The sequence below is a fragment of the Mauremys mutica genome, chromosome 21, assembly GCF_020497125.1.
Source record: "Mauremys mutica isolate MM-2020 ecotype Southern chromosome 21, ASM2049712v1, whole genome shotgun sequence".
Classification (NCBI taxonomy): domain Eukaryota; kingdom Metazoa; phylum Chordata; order Testudines; family Geoemydidae; genus Mauremys; species Mauremys mutica.
Genome location: NC_059092.1, coordinates 23,471,573 through 23,486,665, shown reverse-complemented (window position 1 = coordinate 23,486,665; position 15,093 = coordinate 23,471,573). Strand labels below are relative to the sequence as shown.

The following is a 15,093-nucleotide window of genomic DNA, read 5'->3' as shown; positions in this document are numbered from 1 at the left end:
TACTCCGACAGAAGGAAAGGAGGGCGGGTTTGGAACGGATATGAGCAACACATCTCGAAGAACAACAGTTACAAAGGTGAGTAACCGTCTTTTCTTCTTCGAGTGCTTGCTCATATTGATTCCAATTAGGTGACTCACAAGCCTTACCTAGGTGGTGGGGTCGGAGTGAGACGTCGCAGAGTGGAGAACCGCTGAGCCAAATGCCGCGTCACCCCTTGACTATTGGACAATCGCATACTGGGAAGCAAAGGTATGCACCGATGACGAGGTTGCTGCCCTACATATCTCCTGTATGGCTACATGAGCCAGGAAGGCGGAGGAGGAAGCTTGAGCCCCAATGGAGTGGGCAGTAAGGTGCGTAGTTGGCACACCAGCCAAGTCATAGCATGCACGGATGCAAGATGTGATCTAGAATGAGATGCACTGGGCTGAGACCTGGAGGCCCTTCATCCAGTTTGCCACAGCTACGAACAGCTCGGTCGTCCTCCTAAAAGGTTTCGCTCGTTCGATGTAAAAGGCAAGGGCCCTGCGAATGTCTAGGGCAGAGGTCGGCAACCTTTCAGAAGTGGTGTGCTGAGTCTTCATTTATTCACTCTATTTTAAGGTTTCGAGTGCCAGTAATACATTTTAACGTTTTTAGAAGGTCTCTTTCTATAAGTCTATACAGGTCTGTCGCATCTTACGTGCATTTAACATGCGCAATTTCAGCTTTGCGCGGTTGGGAGAAAGAAAAACAAAAAAAGGGCGATTCCACCAGCGTGAGACGTGAATCTGCTGTTCCCACTAAAATATTTGGTGGGGGGGATTGACAGCAACAGCATGTCTTTAGGCCTGTGATAAGGGTCTCCCCTATAATAACCCTGGAGGGTTGGCAAAAAAAGTTTAAATAGTGTGTCTGTCCCGGAGTGAGTGTGAGATGGGAGAAGCGAATCTGCTGTTCCCAATACAGTACTCAGTCCCCCTGTGCCTCTCATACTGTGCGCATTCGCCGCGCTGAGTGACTCTACTGTGCCTGTACTGTTTAAAGAGACAGTATGTATTTTTCGTACTGTATAACATAGCTCCTAAACGCAAGGCACCTACTTCATCTGATGCTCAACCGGAGAAACAGTGATGTGTTCCAACGCTGGAGGAAAAACTGTCCATGTTGGACTTATTGAGAGACAGTATGTCCATCGCTAACGTGGCGCGTAAATACGGCCGCAACGAATCTAGCATCTGTGCCATCAAGATTCGAGAGACAGAAATTCATCAAGCCGCGGCATCAAGTGCTCCAGTAACTGCTAAGGTGATGAGCCAAGTACGTGATAAGACTTTAGTGAAGACCGAAAAGGCACTAAACTTATGGCTGGAAGACATTAACCGTAAACGTGTGCCTATCAATGGCAACATATTGCGAGAATAGGCTTTTAGCATCTATGCGCTGTTCAAACCTCCCGCCGAAGAGGGACAGCCTTCTGATAAGAAGGAATTCAAAGCCAGCCAAGGTTGGCTTAACAGTTTTAGGAACCACTTCAACCTCAAAAACGTGCAGACTACTGGTGAAGCTGCATCTTCCAATGAGGACGCAGCAAAAGCCTACCCCGAACAATTAAAGAAAATCATAGAGGAAAGGGGCTATCTTCCAGAACAAGTTTTTAATGCTGACGAGACTGGGTTCTTCTGGAAAAAAATGCCCACCCGCACTTACATTTCGAAATCAGAAAGACAAGCCCCTGGCTTCAAAGCAGCTAAAGACCGTGTGACTGTGTTGCTTTGTGGCAATGCACCTGGGCATTTAATAAAGCCGGGCTTGCTCTACAGGGCTGCAAATCCCCATGCCCTAAAAGGCAAGAACAAAAATCTCCTGCCTGTGTTCTGGCAATCAAATCAAAAGGCTTGGGTGATGGCAGCATTATTTCTGGATTGTTTCATTCTGGAGGTCAAGCAGTACCTTGAAGAAAAAGGACTTGACTTTAAAGTGTTGCTGATCATAGACAATGCTCCTGGACACCCTGTGGCACTCCGGTTTGCAGATAACAACGTTGAAGTCGTCTTTCTCCCCCCCCAATACCACCTCCATCCTCCAACCTCTCGACTAAGGCGTCATTAGCTGTTTCAAGGCCAGGTACACGAGGCTTACATTCTCATGGATCCTTACCGCTATGGATGCTGATCCCAATGCTAATGTGATGGAATGCTGGAAGTCCTTCAACATTGCCAATTGCATCACTTATATTAAACAGGCAATGGATGCAATCAAGCCTGAAACAGTCAATGCATGTTGGTGAAACCTATGGGAAGACTGTGTGAGTGATTTTAAGGGTTTCCCGACCATTGATAAAGAAGTGCAACTCATTGTTCTGGTGACCAGGCAAGTGGCTGGTGATGGCTTCGTCGACATCCTCAAGAAAGAAATTGAGGAATTAATTGAGGGCCATAGAGAAACATTGACTAACGAAGAGTTAGAGGAACTGATAAAATCGTCTACAGAAGACGAAGATGATGACAAACAGGAAGAGCTAGCAACTTGGAATCTTCATAAATTTTCTGAAGTGTTACAAGCAGCGAAACACTTGAATGATTTCATTTCTGAATATGATCCCTCTATGGAACGAAGCCTCAAAATCACACGGAGTATTATGGATGATTTGAAACCGTACCAAGAAATGTTTGAGGAGCTCAAGAGACAACAGCGACAGTTGCCAATCACCATGTTTTTAAAGAAAAAACAACCAGCAGTAGCAGAGCCCACACAATTAATTTCTCGAGCTGAACCAGAGCCAACCACTTTGTCTACGACTCGCTCTACATCACCCAAGCCTGGCCCATCATCTCCTGGATCGACATCAAGCCCTGACGACTCAATAATAGTGTTGTCAGGAGAAGAGGAAGACTAATCATTGGAGTGTGTATAATACAAGACTAGCAAGAATATCCAGGATGAGTGGTGACTGTTCAGGTTTACACTGTACTGTATTGTTTTCATTTTTTATTCTTTCATTCTTCTGTCTCTCTGTTATATTATTAAAAATACTGTAAAATTATATTTTGCATATGTAGTCTTTATTATATACTGTACTGTACATTGCTATATACAATACATAGTACTTTATGGGTGATTTAATGGATTTTCAAGGGTCATTTTGACTATACGCGGTTTTCGCTTTACGCGCTGACCACGGAACGTAACCCCAGCGTAAGATGTGACAGACCTGTATTATATAACTAAACTATTGTTGTATGTAAAGTAAACAAGGTTTTCAAAATGTTTAAGAAGCTTCATTTAAAATTAAATTAAAATGCTGATCTTACGCCGCCTGCTTGCTCACCTCGCTGCCAGCCTGGGCTTCTGTTCACCTAGGCTGGCAGCGGGCTGAGCAGGGCCTGCAGCTGGGACGCTGGCTGGCAAGAGGCTGGCAGCCGGGACCCCAGATCTGGGGTGGGGGGGTTCAGGAGTCAGGTCAGAGGGCTGGGGGGGTGTGGGAGGTGCAGGGCAGAAGACTGGGTGTGTGGGGGGTTCAGGGATCAGGGCAGAGGGCTGGGGGGTGTGGGGGTGCAGGGCAGAAGGCTGGGTGTGGGGGGGGTTCAGGGGTCAGGGCAGAGGGCTGGGGGTGTGTGGGGGAGTGTAGGGCAGAAAGCTGGGGGGGTGTCGGGGGGTTCAGGGGTCATGGCAGGGGGCTGGAAGGAACATGCCCTGTTCCACCCCCTTCCCCAAGGCCCCGTCCCTACCTCTTCTCTGCCTCCTTTACAGAGCAGCGAGCATGCTGCCACTCTTCCTCCTTCCCCTCGCAAGGGCCATCAGCTAATCGGCACAGGGAAGGAGAGGAGGGGCAGGAAAGCAGCACGCTGGGGGAAGAAGCTGGGGAGGGAGGAAGCTTGGCTGCCGCAGGACCAAGCTTCTGCCTCCTGCCCCCATAGGGGAGAGCGGTGGGGGCTGAGTGGGGTTGGGGGCCAGGATGGCGGCAGGCAGCAGCGTGCCACTCAAAATCGGCTTGCGTGCCGTGTTTGGCACACGTGCCGTAGGTTGCCTACCCCTGGTCTAGGGAGTGCAGCTGTTGTTCTCGTCGAGAAGCGTGCGGCTTCAGATAGAAGACCGGAAGGAAGATGTCTTGGTTGACATGGAAGGCAGAAACCACCTTAGGTAGGTCGCAGCTGTACCTTGTCCTTATGAAACACTGTACACGGTGGGTCCAACGTAAGGGCTCTAAGATCCGAAACACGTCTCGCCGAGGTGATAGCAACGAGGAAAGCTGTTTTCCAGGAAAGGTACAGGAGCGAGCAAGTGGCCATCAGCTCAAATGGGGCACCCATGAGTCTGGATAGGACCAGGTTGAGGTCCCACGTAGGGGCCGGATGCCGAATTTGCGGGTACAGATGTTCCAATCCCTTGAGGAACCTGTTGTCCATGGGACTGGAGAAGACTGAACACTCATTTTTGCCTGGGTGGAAGGCCGAAATCACTGCTAGGTGTACTCTGATGGATGAAACTGCTAGGCCCTGCTGTTTCAAGGACAAGAGATAGTCAATGACGGTAGGCACTGGCGCCTCCAGACGGGCAGCATTGCTCAGAGCACACCAGCAGGAGAAACACTTCCACTTGGCCAAATACGTGGACCTAGTAGAGGGCTTTCTGCTACCCAAAAGTACCTGCTGCACTGAGCGGGAGCAACATAGCTGAGATTGAGTTAGCCATGCAGCATCCATGCTGTGAGGTGGAGGGATTGCAGGTCCGGATGACAGAGACGGCTATGTTCCTGAGTTATCAGGTCCGGCCATAACAGAAGTGGAATTGGAGTGGTCACCGATAAATCGAGGAGAGTGGTATACCAATGCTGCCTGGGACACGTCGGGGTAATCAAGATTAAGCGGGCCCTGTCTCTGCGCAACTTGAGAAGGACCTTGTGGACTAATGGGAATGGAGGAAAGGCGTAGTACAAACTGTCTTTCCACAGTATCAGGAAGGCGTCCGATAGGGAACTTGGGGAGTGCCCCTGGAGAGAGCAGAACACCTGGCACTTCTGATTCTCGCGAGAGGCAAAAAGGTCCTTCTGGGGAAACCCCCACTTCCGGAAAACGGAATGGATAATGTCCAGGCAAATCGACCACTTGTGAAACAGAAAGGATCTGCTGAGGTGATCTGCCAAGGTGTTTTGGACTCCTGGGAGAAACAACGCCACCAGGTCGATTGAGTGGGCTATGCAAAATTCCCACAGGCAAATGGCTTCCTGACAGAGGGGGGGGATGATTGCGCTCCCCCTTGTTTGTTGATACAAAACATGGCCGTTGTGTTGTCTGTGAAAACTGCAACACAATGGCCCTGAAGGTGCTTGTGGAACACATGGCATGCCAGGCGCACTGCTCTCAGATCCCGTACGTTGATGTGCAAGGAAATCTCTTGTGTGGACCAAAGGCCCTGTGTGTGAAGGTCTGCGAGTTGAGCACCCCAACCCAAAGATGATGCGTCATGGTCAGGACCAGGGAGGGCTGCAGGGCATGGAATGGCACCCCTTCGCATACCGAGCTGGGGTTCAGCCACTAGACCAGGGAGGTTAAGCATTCCGTCGGTATCGTGACCACTGTGTCCAGATTGTCCCCGCCTGGGCGGTATACGGTTGAGAGCCACGCCTGAAGTGGACAGAGACGCAGTCTGGCATGTCTGGTCACAAAGGTGCAAGACGCCATGTGTCCCAGGAGACCGAGGCACGTGTGTGCTGTCGAGGTCAGGAAGTGTTGGAGGCCGTGGATAATGCTGACCATGGACTGGAAGCGGGAGTGTGGTAGGCAACCACGGGCGAGTTTTGAATCCAAGACTGCTCCGATGAAGTCAATCCTTTGGGTCGGCTCAAAAGTGGACTTTTCAACATTGAGCAGCAGGCCCAGCTGTCTGAACAAGCTCATGGTGAACTGGACATGAGATTGCACCAGATCCTTGGAGCGACCCCGAATGAGCCAGTCATCAAGGTACGGAAACACTTTGCAGGATGGTAAATTGGAAGTGCTGTTGGTTGACCACAAAGCAAAAGAAACGCCTGTGTGGCGGGTAAATCGCTATGTGGAAGTACGCGTCCTTCATGTCGAGGGCGGCGTACCAGTCTCCAGGACCCAGGGAAGGGATAATGGTCCCCAGGGAAACTATGCGGAACTTCAAGCTTACCATGAATTTGTTGAGTCTGCGCAGGTCCAGGATGGGCCGAAGCCCCCACTTTGCCTTGGGGATTAGGAAGTAATGGGAGTAAAACCCCCTGCCCCTCAGTTCCCTTGGAACCTCCTCTATAGCTCCAATAGTTAGGAGCGTTTGCACCTCCTGTAGAAGGAGTTGCTTGTGAGAGGGGTCCCTGAAGAGGGACGGGGAGGGAGAGTGGTGGTGAAACAAATTGAAGGTGGTATCCACTTTGCACCGTATGTAGGAACCATTGGTCTGACGTTATGCGGGACCACGCAGGAAGGAAATAGGAGAGGTGGTTGGTGAAATGTGGGGAAGGATCCTGGAAGGAGACTGGTGCTCCGCCTTTGGGCACACCTTCAAAAGTTTTGCTTGGACCCCACCGAAGGTTTGGGGGGGCCCTGGTTCTGGTCCATCTGAGGACCAGACTGTCTCTTCCTATCATCCCGGCCACATCTTCTAGAGAAGTCCTGTCTCGACCAGGGATTAGGGTAGGTGCGCTGTGGTTGGGGTCAGAAGGGCCTACATTGTATCACCGGGGTATGCATGCCCAATGAACTCTGGAGTCAGTCTTGTCAGAAAACAGACCATGGCCATCAAAGGGCAGGTCCTGGATAGTCTGCTGGAGTTCTGGTGGGAGACTGGAGACCTGCAGCCACGAGATGTGGCGTATGGCTACGTCCGAGGCTAGAGTCTTCCTCCAGTAGGGCCCCGAACTCCTCCCTGGACTCCTGAGGAAGAAGCTCTTTGAACTTTCTCATCGAGTTCCAGGTATAATTGTAGCAACTCAAGAAGGCCTGCTGGTTAGCCACTCTGAGTTGTAAGCCGTCAGTAGAATAAATCTTGCGCCCGAATAAATCCAGGCGCCTAGCATCCAGGAGTGGGAGCTTATTGGCCGTGTCCTTCCCTCTCATTAATGGACTGTACAACAAGGGAGCACAGTTGGGGGTGAATATACAAATATTTGTAGTCTTTGGAGGGGACCAAGTACTTTTTTTTTTTAATTAATGGAGATATACCAATCTCCTAGAACTGGAAGGGACCCTGAAGGGTCATCAAGTCCAGCCCCCTGCCTTCACTAGCAGGACCAAGTACTGATTTTGCCCCAGATCCCTAAGTGGCCCCCTCAAAGACTGAACTCACAACCCTGGGTTTAGCAGGCCAATGCTCAAACCACTGAGCTATCCCTCCCCCTTCCTCTCCACCTCCTTGGCAGTGGGAGGAATAGAGCCCGGAGATTGCCAGAGCGTATTGGCATTAGCCTGGATGGTCCGAATAAATGGCAAGGCTATACGTGTCGGGGTATCGACAGATAGAATGTCCACTACCTGATCCTCGACCTCCACCACCTCCTCCACCTGGAGGCTCATGTTTTGTGCCACTCTGAGAAGCAACTCTTGGTGTGCACGGAGGTCTATAGGTGAGGGGCCGGAGGAGGACGTACCCGCCACTGCCTTGTTGGGCGAAGACGAGGAGGATACTGAAGGGACTAACTGGTCCTGGGGCAAGTCTTGCTGGGGAGAGTCCGATTGCCCTAGGTCCACCATGCTAGGGGCATGGGCCTGAGCTGAGGGCAGGGCCATCGCCTCCGAACCCCCCAGGGAAGGGCGATTCACCGTGGCCTCCGGTACCCAGGGTTCTGAGTGGACAGAGCGAGAAGCCCCTGAGGGGACACCTTGGGCCTGATGGTATGCCCAATGGGTCCAAAAGGACCACTGCGAAGGTCCCTGACCAGGATCCTGCCCCTCGTTGTGCCATTGGCTAGCACCGTCCACATCCTGGTCCTGGACATGGTAGTCACTTTCTGCCTGAGACAACCTCGAGTTGGGACGGGACAGCCAAGGTGGAGCCGATCGTACATGCTGGGTCGCCCTGTCTTGCGTTGTCACCTCGCACTGTAGTCTCGAGCGGTACCGCGACCTGGATCGGGACCAGCAGTCATATCAGTGCTGGGAGGCAGATATGGACCTAGACGAAGATCTATGGGCGGAACAGTGCTGGGATCGACTCCGAGTAGACCGGCGCCAGGATTGGTGCTGGGAGCTTGACCGGTACCGACTCGTACTGGGAAGAAAATCTTCGTGAGGCGGAGCAGCACCACGAGTGTGACCGGCACCGAGATGGTGATCGATGCCGGGACTGCAAGCGGTGCCGTGGACGAGACCAGCGTCTGGATCGGGACTGTGACCGGGTTTGGGACCAGGATCAGTGCCGTCCATTCTTGCTCTGAGACAGAGGGTGCATCATGGAGGGCTTTCCTTTCGAGGGAATAGCCCGTACCGGCGGTACTGAAGGTTGCGACGGTCTCGGCTCGGTGAGCGCAGTCAGGTCGCGTGCCATAGAGAAACTTTCCAGGGTGGAAGGCAGACTGAGCTCGACCGTGGTACGCACCGGGGAGCTTACGTGCATCGGACTCAACGGTGCTTGTGATGCCGGAATCAACGGTGCCGGAGTTGGAACCTTCGCGGGGCGGTCCAGCATGGGACGCGGCTCCGAGAGAGGCACAGGCGGTGCCGGCAACTGCAAAGGAGCAGCAGGTTGTTTGTGCTACTTATTGGGTCCCGGAGACAGTGAGCAGTGCCACGCTGGTAGAGGTACCAGAGACGTCCGGTGCCAGGAGTCTTTGCCGGTGCCGGGATGTGAAGATGTTGCTTCTGGTGCCAGAGGCGGTGCCGAGTCTCGACACGGAGCCACGGACATCCGGCTAAGTGCTGCTTCAAGCGAAAGTCCCGCTCCTTTTTAGTCCGAGGCTTGAATGCCTTACAAATGCAACACTTATCTGATTGATGGGATTCCCCCAGGCACTTCAAACAGGAGCTGTGGGGGTCTCCCGTAAGCATCGGCTTAAGGCAGCTGAGCATGGTCTGAAACCTGGAGACCTAGGCATGAGCCCAGGTACCGGGAGGGAAGGAAGGGGAAAAGCCTCTTACCCCCAATTACTATTTACACTAACAACAATAACAACTATTAACTACAACTAGAAACTAATAACAACTACTGTATAAAAACTATTTACAACTATAAACGAGTAAAAGCTAGGGAAGTGGAGAGCAGCTAAGCCGCGCTCCACAGTTCCAACGACCGTCACGGGTGGTAAGAAGGAACTGAGGGCACTGGGTCGGCTGGGGTATATATCCAGCGCCGTAAGGGCACCACTCCAGGGGGCGCCTCAGCCAACCCACTGAGTGTTGCTAGGGTAAAAATCTTCCGATGATTGTGCACTCGGCATGCGCACACCTAATTGGAATCGATATGAGCAAGCACTCAAAGAATACTCTGTTTTGGCTATTGTGGTCAGATTTATTTTTTTCCAAATTGAACTGTGATAGCTCTCCCTCTTCCAAGAAAACGAGGTGGCATCAACTAAGAAAGAATCTGAGATCCACCTATGTGTCCTTTATGTTCTCTGGAATTTTTGTTTGTAACCTTTGCAGTGCCTAATGGAGGCGACTCAGATGACCCAGCTGAGGGGGAAGCAACCATCTTTACACTCTGACTTATGGATATTTTGAGGCTGCTTTTGACAGTAATGATATAGATGCTAAGGTAGTATAGCTGGTAGTATATTTACTAGGCCACTCACAAAGGATAGGTGGGGGGAGACCTGCCTACTCTTCTATCACTAAATGCATTCAGTGTAGTACCTCTGGGAGCTTACCCATGTGCATGGGTTCTGGCTATCAGAGCAAAGTAGGGAAGAATGAGAAGATCCCTATTAATCTCTAACCCCCTTTCTTGCCTGCTGAGGAGGAGGAACTGGTTTTACCTTGTTTGCTGGAGTTCTCTCTCAACAGTGTAGGGGCTGCTGCTTCTCTTCCATGCTGGTTTGCTCTCTAAAGAGCAACTGTTGCCACAGCTACAGCTGATTTCTCTTGTAACATTGTTTTCGGATAGGAGCCAAGAAGACTGCTGCAGCTACTGCCTGGCTCTATGAGGGGTTTCCAGCTGCTCCCAAAATTTCTGTATCTTCCAGCCCCAGTAAAGCCATGCCTCAGTGGGGTGCCCCACAGAGCAGGAGAGGCTATTGGTGCTTTGATGGGGAGCCATCGGTGTGAGTCACTTCCATTTTCATTCTTCCTGCTGGAGGCAAGTCAGGCAGAGGAGTATGTACTCTGACCCGTGAAGAAACCAGTAAAGGAACACAGGGGAGAAAAGAGAGTAAAAGCAGTCAAGACAAAAGCAGAGGAATCAAAAGGGTGTAGAAGTGAAGAAAGATCTCATTACAGAATAGATTCGCCACTGGGGAGATTAATGGAAGCTCCTACAGGGGCTTGACACTATAAAGAGCAATTGATGGATAGACCTCCTGCTAGCCAGGCTTGCCCAGATACAAAGCTCTAGCTGCCTCCATCTGGTCAGCAGAGGAGACTCTACTCACAAGAAGAGGGTCAGCAGTTGTTTCCCACTACAGCAGAAAAACTCTCTTTAAAGGCAATTTGCATAAATAATGAAAACCAGTGAAAACAACTATTATTCTCCCTTCCATTTTTTACTATTTGTCTACAGAATTCAAGCTTTCATTTCAACAAGATTTCTAGCCACTGCTTGTCCAATGTACTGGCGGAAGAGCTGCCAGAACCACCTAGAGAAACAAATGACTGGATGCTTTCATCCGTTCACCAGGGCTAGATTGTATCTGGTCCTTATGCTTTCCTTCCTTTATGCCACCAAAGCATGGGACAGGTACAAGCAAGCATAGGGACTGCTCCCTCCTACCACCCACAAGTGTCCCCAAGAGTTTGGGGAGGATACAAGGCCATGCTCCTCCTACTGATCATCACAGATAAAAAATACTGTAGTCTATGTAGTGGTGGCACAATCTGGGTCTAATTTCAAAGCCCGTAAGAGTCATTGGAACCGCAAACTAGTATTCTCCATGGCTGCCTAGAGTAGGGATTCTGGCACAGATCCCATCTTCTTTGCAAATATTGACTCAATTGGAAAATATTAAGGAAAAAAAAATTTGGCTAACATTTTAAAACTTTGTGTGGGTCACTCTCCTTCCTCTCCTCCACCAGTGTCATTCAGGGATTGGCTTTCCCTTTGTCCACAAGTTCATACCATTAATTCTCATTTTGTCTGCTCTCCACATCACTGGCTTTCCTCCACTCCCAATCCTTCATAGCTTCATGTAGCATCCCTTCTCAATCTCCTTTTTCTCATTCTCGCTTGCCTCTTCTTTTATGGAGTATGCTCCCCCTTTCACTTTCACTCCAGTACAACAGTAGTCTTTTAAAACATCTAAAAACTAATTTGTTCTCAATAACTTGCTAATCAAACATTATTTGTTCATCCTTACTATTATTTCTATTTCGCTCTTCTGTGCTTTTTTTTTTTTTTGCAATCTGTCATTTTGTTGGCACTTATTTTTGTAACTTTATTTCACTATTTCTAATATTAATTGTAAAGTGCTCTGCCCATCAGCATCGTGTAAAAAATGTAACATGAAAAAACACTGTAACAGTACGTGAGGCACTTCTGCAAAAGTGGACCATAACCCAGAGCAGTTTGTGAGAAAATGGGGATATTCCTCAACACTGTCACCAATATTTTCTGCAATTTGATAATGATTCAATAATGATTAACAACGAACTAGGGTGGTACACATAAGTCACTACAGCATTGGAGTTGCTTTAAAATGGCATGCTCCCCATTAATCAGTTTTATAGTGGTTACAGAAAGCAGATAAATTTAAATTGAGCTCCTTGAGCTGAGGGAAAAATACTAAAAACAAAAACAAAAACAACAGCAGGCAAATTTCTGACCAGCACCTCTCTTACCTGTGAAAGTCCAGGGGATGATGCATGACCTGGTGGCGTTGCAGCAAGATTTGGGTGTCCTTTGTTTATTTCATGTGCAGAGTAAGGGGATGGTGCAGGAGGTCCTGGTTGTCTTGCTACCTGTGTTACCTGTAAGGAGATAAACTATTAGTAAAACATAATATTAGTAATTTAATCTTTATTTACCATTCTATTCTTTGGGAGTAAGGAACTGCCAGATAAGAAGGAGGCCAGAATCAGCAGCATTTTTAAAATGTGGTCCAATTCAAACATCATTTAACTACTTATGTGAAACTGGTGCTCATGAAGGTGTAGAAACTAATATCACAACCTTGATTCAGTTATATTGGGGTATTTCATTGCAATATCCTTGATATTTCAGCCATGTGACCTTACTATGAGACTGTCAATCATCATAAATTATACCAAACAATGTTGTGATTTTTGATGTAAAAAACTGCTCACTGTGATTTGCAAAGTGGTGCAACAGGTGCTTGCTACCAGTCAGAATAAGTGACACACAATGGCAACAAGATAGGAAATTACCCATTTATTCCTCACTTTTGCACAGAAAATCTGACATTGCTGACTGATGGACTTGCCATCAATAAAGAAGAATAAAAATTCAAAGCAGTTCTTTTGGAAAATTAGCTCCTTCTTCGGTCTCTCAAAAAAGCCAAACATACTATGCAGATCTAAATAAAATACTTTCCATGGCTCAAATACTTGTTTCTATTCTACCATATCTATGATTTAATCTAAGGTGCTTAAAATGCAGTTTCCAGGTCAGTAAAACAAGAGATGGAAAATCAACGAGGAATCACAACTGCAAGAGATATCCCCCCAGCAATTCAGTGCAATGAAATCTTTGTTAATTTGTTTTATACTCACATTGCAACAATCTAGCACTCTTTTCTCAATGAACAGTATTCACAAAAACACCTCTCTTTGTTTAAAAAACAGCCGTTTAAATCTCAGGAATTTCAAAACACTACAAAAATTAATAGAAGGGGGTATTGCCAATGTACCCCACAGAAAAATCAGCCAGCATTAAAGGATATTAGAAAGAAAGCAGAAGGAAATTCCAGGCTCCTAATCTACAAACGAAGAATATTTTCAGGCTATTTGAAAACCAAGAGAGCTAGGTAAGGGCACATGAGACACATGGTTTAAATCTAAGGGCTTGTCCAAACCCCTTTATTATATTCTAAGTAGTGATGCATTCAGTTACATCACCTGAGAGACATTCAAACAGCTGCAACATACAAATGAAAATTACAATGGGCAATATATGAAAGTTTGGACACAGTCCAAAATCGTTCAGTGGCGGAAGACTGAAAGAACCTTTGTGCTGATCAGAGAAAAGGGTGGGTAAAAACAGTCTGCTATACCTTCCTCCAACTGGTTTTGTCCCTTCCCCAGAGAGGAATCTTATTCCTGGCTGATATAGACTGGCAGGGATGCACACATACAGATCCAGTCAACTTAACTGAAACCAGTTAGTAGAGGATATTGTGAAACTTTTGCAATCTGCCACTAGGAAAACTAAAATCCTTTACAGTCCTCCTAGTTATCGTGGAGGGCTTGTCAAGTCAAAAGCAGATTTTTTATTCTATGATTAAAGAGCAGCTACAAAGGACATCAGAATACACAGTTAGGAAGAAAAAACAGAATGATACACAAAGTGCAAGGAAATTAGTCACTGATAACCAGACCATTCAGAAGAATCTGTGCATGCTAGTCATCACCCTCTAGAAAAAGTGGTAGACTTTCTGTTGGAAAAAAAAAATGAGGTTACTAAACAATAACTGCAAAAAGAACAAGGAGTACTTGTGGCACCTTAGAGACTAAAATTTATTTGGGCATAAGCTTAAGGTGCCACAAGTACTCCTTGTTCTTTTGGCTGATACAGACTAACACGGCTACCACACTGAAACCTAAACAATAACTGGTTCTTCAGAATTGTCAGCATAGATCCACACTCAAATGTGCATACACTTTCAGCACCAAAAGTAGAACCCTCTACAATGCTCTGACCATTGAGGCAGCATGATCCCTCACAACACCAAATGTTCAGATCCATTTAAACAGAATCCATGTCGAAGATGCTGAAGATAACCGGCTTATGATGAGATAACCGGCTCTGTGGATGAGGGGAAAGCAGTGGATGTGCTATTTCTGGACTTTAGCAAAGCTTTTGATACAGTCTCCCACAGTATTCTTGCCAGCAAGTTAAAGAAGTATGGGCTGGATGAATGGACGGTAAGGTGGATAGAAAACTGGCTAGATGGTCGGGCTCAACGGGTAGTGATCAATGGTTCCATGTCTAGTTGGCAGCCGGTATCAAGTGGAGTGCCCCAAGGGTCGGTGCTGGGGCCGGTTTTGTTCAATATCTTCATTAACGATCTGGAGGATGGTGTGGACTGCACCCTTACCAAGTTTGCAGATGACACTAAACTGGGAGGAGTGGTTGATACGCTGGAGGGTAGGGATAGGATACAGAGGGACCTAGACAAATTAGAGGATTGGGCCAAAAGAAATATGATGAGGTTCAACAAGGACAAGTGCAGAGTCCTGCACTTAGGACGGAAGAATCCCATGCACTGCTACAGACTAGGGACCAAATGGCTGGGCAGCAGTTCTGCAGAAAAGGACCTAGGGGTTACGGTGGACGAAAAGCTGAATATGAGTCAACAGTGTGCCCTTGTTGCCAAGAAGACTAATGGCATTTTGGGTTGTATAAGATGGGGCATTTCCAGCAGATCGAGGGATGTGATCATTCCCCTCTATTCAGCACTGGTGAGGCCTCATTTGGAGTACTGTGTCCAGTTTTGGGCCCCACACTACAAGAAGGATGTGGATAAATTGGAGAGAGTCCAGCGGAGGGCAACAAAAATGATTAGGGGGCTGGAGCACATGACTTATGAGGAGAGGCTGAGGGAACTGGGATTGTTTAGCCTGCAGAAGAGAAGAATGAGGGGGGATTTGATAGCTGCTTTCAACTACCTGAAAGGGGGTTCCAAAGAGGACGGATCTAGACTGTACTCAGTGGTAGAAGATGACAGAACAAGGAGTAATGGTCTCAAGTTGCAGAGGGGGAGGTTTAGGTTGGACATTAGGAAAAACTTTTTCACTAGTAGGGTGGTGAAGAACTGGAATGGGTTACCT

The 15,093-nt window shown here is 48.1% G+C and overlaps 1 protein-coding gene across 14 annotated transcripts in view; it reads right to left on the bottom strand.

Annotated features, from left to right (window-relative positions):
* Nucleotides 1-15,093, bottom strand: part of EIF4G3 (eukaryotic translation initiation factor 4 gamma 3) — a 502,573-nt gene that overhangs the window by 351,467 nt on the left and 136,013 nt on the right. For all 14 annotated transcript variants that reach the window (XM_044996525.1, XM_044996530.1, XM_044996527.1 and 11 more), the window contains exon 3: nucleotides 11,926-12,054. In XM_044996525.1, coding sequence (XP_044852460.1) covers nucleotides 11,926-12,054 — 129 coding nt within the window. The remainder of the gene's footprint in view (nucleotides 1-11,925; nucleotides 12,055-15,093) is intronic.